At 38.3% G+C, this 9218-nt stretch overlaps 2 protein-coding genes across 3 annotated transcripts; one reads left to right on the top strand and one right to left on the bottom strand.

Moving 5' to 3' along the window:
• Positions 1-112: 112 nt before the first annotated feature.
• On the bottom strand, positions 113-4403 carry utp15 (UTP15 small subunit processome component). The gene is made up of 12 exons (XM_026321543.1): positions 4235-4403; positions 3807-3898; positions 3439-3531; positions 3086-3270; positions 2573-2751; positions 2366-2491; positions 1989-2124; positions 1797-1881; positions 1485-1640; positions 1178-1279; positions 928-1061; positions 113-835 (listed from the first exon to the last, which is right to left on the bottom strand). The coding sequence occupies exons 2-12, from the start codon at positions 3894-3896 to the stop codon at positions 535-537; spliced, it is 1587 nt and encodes a 528-aa protein (XP_026177328.1). The 5' UTR covers positions 3897-3898; positions 4235-4403; the 3' UTR covers positions 113-534.
• A 346-nt stretch (positions 4404-4749) lies between these two features.
• LOC113139410 (transcription factor BTF3-like) lies at positions 4750-7648 on the top strand. Of its 2 annotated transcripts, none has more exons than XM_026322598.1 (6): positions 4750-4816; positions 5579-5647; positions 5757-5870; positions 6123-6324; positions 6414-6467; positions 6834-7648. In XM_026322598.1, exons 2-6 carry the CDS (start codon positions 5579-5581, stop codon positions 6878-6880), a joined length of 486 nt encoding a protein of 161 aa, XP_026178383.1. In that variant the 5' UTR covers positions 4750-4816; the 3' UTR covers positions 6881-7648. The 2 variants fall into 2 exon arrangements, with proteins under 2 accessions (XP_026178383.1, XP_026178384.1); XM_026322599.1 differs by having other exon boundaries at positions 4805-4841.
• The last annotated feature ends 1570 nt before the right edge of the window (positions 7649-9218 follow it).

Raw genomic sequence — 9218 nt, forward strand, 5'->3', positions numbered from 1 at the left:
TCAGATTCTCTCTCTCCAGCAATTATGAGAAGTATTTCTGTGGATATCAGCATTATAGACAACAATACCAATACAAAACAACTATCTGAGCACAATAAAGATTAGTCTGTAGCAAAATTAAAGATTTATTTTTATCTGCTTATAAAACATTCCTCAATGCCAAATATTATGAAAACACATAAGCAGACACCCACAGTAAAATCATTCAAACAGAGAAGCGCACATACACCTTTAACACATTTACACTTAAAGTGTAATTACAAGACTTCCAATGTAAAGTAACACATTGCTTTACATTCACACATTCAGAGATTGTTCATACAGTGAGTGTATGTTCTTCCTGTTGCCCGTCACAGTGGGTAAAAACCCCAGTGTCAGGCTGTGAGTTTGTCATTCTCTTAAAACCTGTGCCAAAATGTTTCAAAGTGGTAAAGTTTATGACATGTAGTCATATCAAGAAATGTGTGTCTGAGGTTTCAAATGGAAGTTTCAGGCACTCAGTCCAGTCTAAAACAGTTTTTCCCTTCACAAGCCTCAAGTGGCTTGAAGCTGTGGTCTTGAAGTACTTGCTTCTTCCTGAGCCATACCATTCAACCTGCTGAGGGCAGAGCATGGCACCTCCTTTCTAGGGAGGGAGGAGGCAAACATTGTGTCCAACATGCCCAGTACCTCCAGGAGGTCCTGCTGGTAATCAATTTCTCTCTCCAGCAGCTCCTGTAGACGCAGCAGCTGTCGGTCCACGACTGCTGACTGGCCGATTACTGACTGATAGATGTCCAGGATCATCTCAGCTGCTGTTACAAGGACAGGAGCAAACCTGGAGTCAACCAAGTTCCTGGAGGAGAAACAGAACAATGAAACACTTGATGTTGTGTAACGTACAATGTAATGTACATGAGTAATGAAGAAGTTTAATCTGCATCTGACCCTATGAGAAAGTTGAGCAACTGAGAGAGCCCCTGTTCATCTCTTCCTGCCAAAGCATTCTTAAGTGTTCCTCTTCGATCCAGCTCCTTTATGACAGCAACTGTGATCTCTGGCTTTCTCTGTCTCAGCCATGTCTAGAAATAAATAGAAAATACGTGTAAATTACTAAATGCAAAAATAACATTCCCCCTAAACTGAAATGCTTGTGCATGAGAAACACTATTCAGAAGACAAGAAAAGAAACATGTACCTCCAGAGCCGTATCCAAAGCCTTGGATACATTAAATTTCTTAAGCTGTTTGTCGTATTTGGCCAAATGCTGTTTCACTGGTTTACTGACGAGATAATCATCCTAGAAAAAGACAGAACCAAGAAGTAAATTATCAGTAGTTAGAAACAAAACAGTCAGAAATAAGGTATTATCCATTGTCAGACAGCCTCACTTTGACTTTTGTAGTATTCAGTAGTCAGGACATCTGATAGTGAGTACTAACTCAGACTACATCATGAGTCTGACCTTTGACCTCAGCTACTGCAAATTATTAAACACAGCTTACCTGTTTAGGGACATAGTTCTTGCCCTTCACAAAAACACGATATGATGGCCGTTGCCTCTGCTGGCCAGGGATTTCCTTTGACTCTTCTGGGCTTTTCCTGTGCTTGATACTCAGAACACTGTTTGTCATACCCACAACAATGGACTCATCATCTGGCTGAAGAGAAACACATATTCACAGTTATAGGTGTTTTCCCATCTTGGGTGCCTAGAATTGACTAGCATGTAATTATATTTAAAAATGTGAAATTAAAAAAAAACTAAAAATAAAGCTAACAATAAAATGTGACACTGGGGGAATGTAATTTCTTACAGCTAAGGCCAGACTGAGGATGGAGGCTGCATAGTCAAAGTTGTGGACCACTTTATAGTTGGTTGTGCTGTACACTTTAACATGTCTGAAAAATAAACAGAATGAGTTAGATCAGATTTGTATGCAACTACTTATGAGGTACATATCCAATTGTCATGACAAATACATTAAACAATTTAAAACATTTTGTACCTGTCCAGAGAAGCTGACAGCAGTCTCTGCCCGTTGCTGCTCAGACACAAACAGGTCACAGTTTTGTGATGGTTCTTCAGTGATACCAGAGGTTGGCCTCCTTTTAGCAGATCCCACACTTTCACATAGCGTCCCCCTAAAAACAGTGAAACAGTGAATTCGCAGGTGAACACAGAGGACTGCTGCTGTCTTACTTGTCATTCATGGCCCTGCCCATTCAATTTTAAAGAGGTTCAACCAGGAAGGCTGAGGAAACCTTTTATTAATTTCTAATCATTAATTAAACACTTAACCGAATAGTTGTTTGTTCTGGCAACAAGTTTCCAACAAGCACATTTCCTCGATCCACCAGTTTAACATGACATACTGCTGACTACCTGCAGAGACCAGGAGTCCCTCAGAAGGATAAAGAAGCACACTCTCCACTGGCTGGCCATGGTCCATGGTTATGACGCTCTTATCCACTCTGGCATCAAACAGTTTTAGTGTGTGGTCATATGATCCTAGGATTAAAAAAACAAAAAAAACAGTTAACTGCCTGAAATCTTACCAATGTCCTTTGTCCAATTTAGCTTTTATCTCACCAGTAATGAAGAGATCTCTGTTGAGTTTGCTTGTGACACCACAACGGATATAATCTGTGTGTTCGTGGTAGGTAGTGAGCTCCGTGGCATTTGGAATGTCCCAAAGTCGACAGGTGTAGTCATCTGATCCTGTGAGGATCTGGTAACGGTCTGAGGTGAAGTCTGTTACATGTACAGCCCTGAAAAGAAAAACAGTTCACCATCATGACCAGAAGCTTTTAAGCCTGAATGAGAGTGCACAGGTTGTCAGAATCACTGGGATCATCATGAAAATCAGCCTAAGGTCTTTTACTGTACAAATCAGTGGGTCAAAAGCCCACAGTGCCCCTGAAAAGAACACCGACTTGTAATGATGGATCAATGATGCACAGTGATTTTTTTGTTTTCATACAGTATCATAAAAACAACTGTATTTGCTGATACCAAAACTACTTAATTGTGACTCTTCTGAGTGTTAAGACATGCATCTGACTGCTAAAAACACTATTGCACAGTGTCAGGTGGAATACCTACTTTGTGTGTCCTCTGAACATCCTGAGTGCCACTTTGCCACTGACGTCAAACAGCCGGACTACAGAGTCCTCACATCCCGCCACAAGCAGCTGCCCATCTGACCTGAATCTCCCACAATATGCAGTGTCCTTAAACCGTGTAAACGTCTTCACAGGCTCCTGGGAGAATGGCCCATAAATGTGGATCTGCAGAGAAATCAGCATGATAATGAGAACATATCTCAACAAATGTTGCATACTTATTATTGCTTACCCATCAAGTACTGACTGAAAGCAGAATTATTAATGAAGTGAATATTGACTAAACTGAGCAAACACAATTAATCTGAATTTGTACAAATGAAGCCAACGTACTCTCGTGAACGCCGTCACAGCAAAGTTATGTGGAGCCACAGGGGAGAAGTCTATGTTTGTGATTGCTCCAAATTCTTTTATCTGCACCGGAGCCTGGGAGAGGACAGACAAATATGCATTAAGACTAAGATGCCTCACGTAGCTCTTACATCAAGTCTAGCACATGACATTTTCCCCACAGACATGTTAAAACAACATACAGGTCTTATAACAATTCTGTTTAACATACTATGTTATTATGTGGCACTGAGGGTGGATTGAGAAAAAAATAATTAAACAGTTGACGTATCAGGCTGCTTCATAAAGCAGAAAAAGGCGAAGGGGGTCTGAATACTTTCTGAATGCACTGTACAACAGAAGAGACTTACCTTATAGTTTTTCCAGTACAGTGTGTCTTGTGTGACTTTCTCTCCCAGTTTAGGGTAGACTTGGACTTTTGTAGGTTTAAATGAAGCCATTTCTGAAAAACACAAAAAACATAACCTTCAACACAAAACAAGAGACATGGCACTTGGGTGATACGGTCTGTTTTCATACAGAACTGACTTCAACATCAGCATATTGTTGACTTTATTATTTAGAGGTAGGCGGATTACTCTAATGACGTTTTGATTCACCGTAAAGAGCTCAATAATCCAGAAACAGACAGCGCTACAGCTAAAGTTGTGCACGTCGTTGTTGCTTATGTAGCTTACAATGCAGATACCTGACACAACGTGTTCACTGCAGCACAACTCTTTGCTTTAGCCTGCTAACGTTAGCCTGCTCTGCTAACCAGCTTCTCGATGTGTCTCACCTTTCAGCGGAAAAGTCCAGGAGCGTAAACTTATTTTTTCACTACGTTGTTCTGAAACTATAAAAAACCGACAGCGGTTATCCAAGTAAAAGTTGCTCCTGTTAATGAGCGATCACGTTGCCTCTCGTTGCGCAGGAGGACGCCATGACTACAAACCATGAAGTATTAGGGAACTACTTCCGTTATGAACGTCACATCTTTATTGTCCACAGAAGTCATTGACATTGAATTTAAATAGAGTCGAGCCTTCTATGTTTGCTGCTGTCTTAAATAGAAGTTTATTACTAATCATTTAAGTGACCGATTAAAACAGTTATTACTAAAGTAAATTACAAATGATGATCTTTTTAAAACATGTCTGCGTTTACGACTTTCTCAATTTGCGATTAAAAAAATTAAAAACATAAGAGGACAGGTTTAACATTAGAGGATACCAGGTTCATTTTAAAAAAGGTTTTATATATTTTTTTAAAAAGGCGAACTCTTCCGGAAAATTATCGATCTGAGTACGTCACTTCCGGTACCCACTCTTTTCTCCGATCCTCTCTCGACTGTGTGATCCGCGTGTTTACACACTCCCAGGTGGGTTTACGTCCCTGTGGCCTTTGTAAGTCCTGTCAGAGTCGTATTGTTTTAATATTGTAAACAAAACAACAGTTCCATGCGCTACTCTACGCGCCACCTGCTAAGAAATAGCCAGTTAAATGTGAATCCTGAAATAAGTTTGAAGAGGCCTAAGCTAACGTTAGTTAGCTGTTTAGCTGGGTTTGGCTATGTAGCAGCCTGCTGTCAGAATTTGAGACGCTGGATTGAAAAAAAAATAAGTTTTCCAGACTTGGAAGCTGAAGGTCTGGAGAAGATCTCACTTTGGAGAAACTGATCATACTTTAAGTTAGATGTCCACCTGTGTCCCTTTCAGAAAGAAGCTGAGTCTAAAGCCTGTGCAGCTATTTTAGAGCTTCATTGAATTCTTGGTAGTTAGCTGTGCAAAACGACCCGGGGAATTTGGGGGACTTTTCCATTTCCATCGAAGGCACTAATTAGGTGCTTACAGTTTCAGTAATTGACTGTTTTTTATCACGAAATTTAGACTTGAATAATTCTCCAAATTTCTCTCTGATTCTCACCTCACAATCAGATTATTAGTGTTATTAGTAATCTAGAGGAGATTGTCAAATTAGAAGACAAGACTTACACAAATGGCTCAAATCCTCCGTCATATATGTATCGTGACAACATTAATAAAATCAGTTTTGTTGTGTTCATGTCTTCCAGATCTTTGTCTAGTGAAAATCATTTTTTCCCCAAATGAATTGTATTGAATAAGATCATGTGTTGTGTCAGATGAAGGAGTCGATAATGAACCAGGAAAAGCTCGCCAAACTGCAGGCGCAGGTCCGCATAGGTGGCAAGGTGAGTAGAAGTAAACACAAGCAAACAACATGGTGGAAATGTTTTCATTTGTCCATGAGTCCTTGGATTATGAGTTGATGTATGTATTGTTCTATGATGCCCTCTGTAGGGGTCAGCCCGTAGGAAGAAGAAGGTGGTGCACAGAACAGCTACAGCAGATGACAAGAAGCTGCAGTTTTCCCTCAAGAAACTGGGAGTCAACAACATCTCTGGCATTGAGGAGGTAAAGCAATTTCTTCCTGAAAAGCACAGCAATAAGAAGGCAGACAAGTCTTCTTTCTGACACTGAAGCTCAAGTTTGGGTGTTCTCCACTTAATAATGGAGTAATAATCATAATGTTAGAAAAATATTTTAGTTCCAAAACAATCCATTACTCAGTGAAAAGGGAAAAGTTTCACCAGCTGTTGCGTCATCCTCTTTGACCCATAAACGCCTCTCTTTCTCTTTCCTTTCTTCTTTTGTGTTACACTGTAGGTGAATATGTTCACAAACCAGGGAACAGTGATCCATTTCAATAACCCAAAGGTTCAGGCTTCCTTGGCTGCCAACACATTTACAATCACAGGACATGCTGAGAACAAGCAACTCACAGAGATGCTGCCAGGAATCCTAAACCAGCTGGGTGCTGACAGTCTTACCAGCCTCAGGAGACTAGCAGAGACCCTGCCCAAACCAGGTACCAACAACACTGTTTACTGATCGGTTTCAATGTATAGGTTTGTATGCAGTTTGTCAACAATTTGCTGTTTGTATGTCTTTCCCCAGCTGGAGACAAAGCTCCCATGGTTGCTGCTGAAGAGGAGGATGATGAGGTTCCAGGTAAGCAAATTTACACATCTCCTTTTAAACAAGGATGTGTATGGATTATGTAATATACTGTAACATTAAAATAATCACTTTATTGAAACATTAGGTGACTTGGATGTTTGCCTTCATGCCTAATCACATGAAATATATATGATCTTATTAGTCTAATAAATGCAGTGTCATTGTGTCTGGATCAGTATTTAAGAATAGTCTCGATAGTTTTGGAAATTCATATTTAGTAATTAAGTTTTATTTGTATGTTGACTTAATTTTATCCTTATTGATAATTATTTTTAATATCTTATTCCATTATTATTTTGTTACTTTTGTTGCTGTTTTTTGTCTTCCACCTCTCTATACCCCTCTTTCTATTTTCAGATCTTGTTGAAAATTTTGACGAGGCTTCTAAGGACGAGGCAAACTAATGAACACCTTGGAACATCTTGACACTCTTTGACGCAGCAGTATTTTGTTCTTCATTTATTTTATTTTTCTTTGGCTGAAGTTGCTTTATAATTGTAACCTTGACAACTGGGATAAAGCAATTAAAATGGACCTTTATGGTAACTGTTACCTACCCTTTTGTATGATTTGCCTCGTTCTGCTGTTCAAGTGAAATTATTTAAGTCAGTGGAATGTGCAGAGCATTCTCTTTGTCACGCTGCCACACATCAAATATGTATTAGTAGAATTAATCATGTAATAAAGATTCATAAATTTTAAGTTCTCAATTTGTTTCTGAATGCAGCACCAGTTCTTTGCAGCATATATTGGAACATCATGTTTACTTTCATTACCCTTTGCAGCAAACGCAGCATATTTGTAAGTGTAGATCTACAGTGGACCTGTGATCCTTTCAGCACTGCACACTGCTGTGTGGATGTGACAAACTTCACAGTGTAAAATGGTAGATTATATTTGTAATGGTGTAAAATTAAAGAAAAAACTTGCTAAAAAGTTGCAGTTAAATGTGACGTACAAGTTATGAAGCCTGTGTTGACATAAGCATTGGTTAAACTGAAAATGTGTTTGTTCCACAGTGAACATTTCAAAACAACATCCAGTGTTCAATGTTACTTATATCCAAGCTATGTGTTTTAAACACAGGTAGTCCTGCTCCTCCTAATAATTGCAGTTTGTAGTCTCGCTTTTTCCTCACGCCCAATTGTATTTTATTAAAACTTTTTTATTCATCTGTTGAGTCTTTGCATATACATTAAATTACAGGTGTAGCAGAAAGTTACTAATTTGCCATTTCACAATTAAGAACTGGGGTATTACAAACTAGAGAAAAATAAAAATGCTTTTAATGAGAAATGGTTTGTCAGTCACTGTGAAAGAAGAGCTCAAGTTCTACTATTCATTTACCCTTTCGCTCATCTACCCCTCTCTACTTCGTCTCTTCCTCTCCCCTAAATATATATATATATATATATTTCCAAAATTAATAGCCACACACAACACACCCTCATGGGCACAACTACATGTGAAACCAACTGTACACTAGTAGCTTTTATACTTCTGTTCTTTGATGGATATCTTGCGTTTTCTCTTCCTTGTTCCGTAGTATGTTTTATGTTATAAATAAAAATAAAAGAATAATTGGCTACGTTCCAATTCACCCAATCATTATTGTGAAATGAGAAGGAAAAAAATAGAAATATTACTAAAATAAAATAAAAACATCATAGAATATAAGTTTAGAAACCTTCCATCATCTCATAGAACTATATTTTAAAACATGCTTTTATACAATGTGCCATCAATTAATATAAAAGTTACATGGAATGTAAACTCTATTTTTTGAAATGCTATACTTGGACTCATGTTTTTTATTTATTAAGTCATTTCTTACTTTATGAGGTTTCAGCTCTTGCTTCAGACCCTGCTGCTTTCTTTGTATTTCTTTTTTGTATAGAGGAAATAGTGTCAGCTGTAAGCACACTATATCCATCCATCCACCCATCTATTTTCTATACCCGCTTTTTCCTGATGCACACTATATATAAAGAAATATTCATTCATTCATGCTTTATACCGCTTATTCCAATTCAAGGTCACGGTGGGTTGGAGCCAATTTCAGCTGATAATGGGTGAGAGGCAGGGTCCACCATGGACAGATCGCCAGTCCATCACAGGGCTTATAAAGAAGCAAATAAAGACAACTCTGTCTTCTAACACAGCACAGACCAGTAGCAAAATCTACAGACCATGTAGTTAGATCAACAGCCCTCTAACAGGTTGAACAGTGGCCTTCATGAAGATTTAATGCAGAACGGCTGTAATAAACTAAGTATGTTTAAAGAGGGAATTTAAACATTCACAGTTATGATGTGGGTGTCATGAATGAAAAGGTCCAAAAAGGAACTCATTGTAAAACACTGGCACCATCCTGAGCATTTAATGAACTCATTAAATGGGCACAAGAAGAAATTGTGCGACTATTGACAATGTTTTATTTCAGTGAAAGTAAACATGCTATTTGACAAAATGTCCTTATAGATTCAAAGAAACATAACTGAAGGAAAAATGTTCAAAACTAAACATTACAGTATCTAAAAACACTTTCTGGAACTGAAACCTGAAACCAATTATTTTTGTTCAAATGACCTAAATGTTTCACAGATGTTTCACAGAATTTTCACAGTGTTGTTAAAATATGCATGCCATGCTATGTGGTAAATTCTCAAATGAATTACAGCCTAGTGTGTGTAAACAATGTGCAAAATGTGTTTTCTGAGTATGACAGAAATCTTTCATACC

The sequence above is a fragment of the Mastacembelus armatus genome, chromosome 9, assembly GCF_900324485.2.
Source record: "Mastacembelus armatus chromosome 9, fMasArm1.2, whole genome shotgun sequence".
Lineage (NCBI taxonomy): Eukaryota > Metazoa > Chordata > Actinopteri > Synbranchiformes > Mastacembelidae > Mastacembelus > Mastacembelus armatus.

Excerpts from the sequence above, each read along its gene's own strand:
- LOC113139410 (XM_026322598.1), top strand. The coding sequence starts at position 5,579 with ATGAAGGAGTCGATAATGAACCAGGAAAAGCTCGCCAAACTGCAGGCG. Across the intron at positions 5,648-5,756 it reads AGGTCCGCATAGGTGGCAAG|GGGTCAGCCCGTAGGAAGAA; the intron begins GTGAGTAGAAGT and ends TGCCCTCTGTAG. Across the intron at positions 6,325-6,413 it reads AGAGACCCTGCCCAAACCAG|CTGGAGACAAAGCTCCCATG; the intron begins GTACCAACAACA and ends GTCTTTCCCCAG.
- utp15 (XM_026321543.1), bottom strand. The coding sequence starts at position 3,896 with ATGGCTTCATTTAAACCTACAAAAGTCCAAGTCTACCCTAAACTGGGA. Across the intron at positions 3,532-3,806 it reads TGTACTGGAAAAACTATAAG|GCTCCGGTGCAGATAAAAGA; the intron begins GTAAGTCTCTTC and ends GTCCTCTCCCAG. Across the intron at positions 1,882-1,988 it reads CTGTCAGCTTCTCTGGACAG|ACATGTTAAAGTGTACAGCA; the intron begins GTACAAAATGTT and ends TTTATTTTTCAG.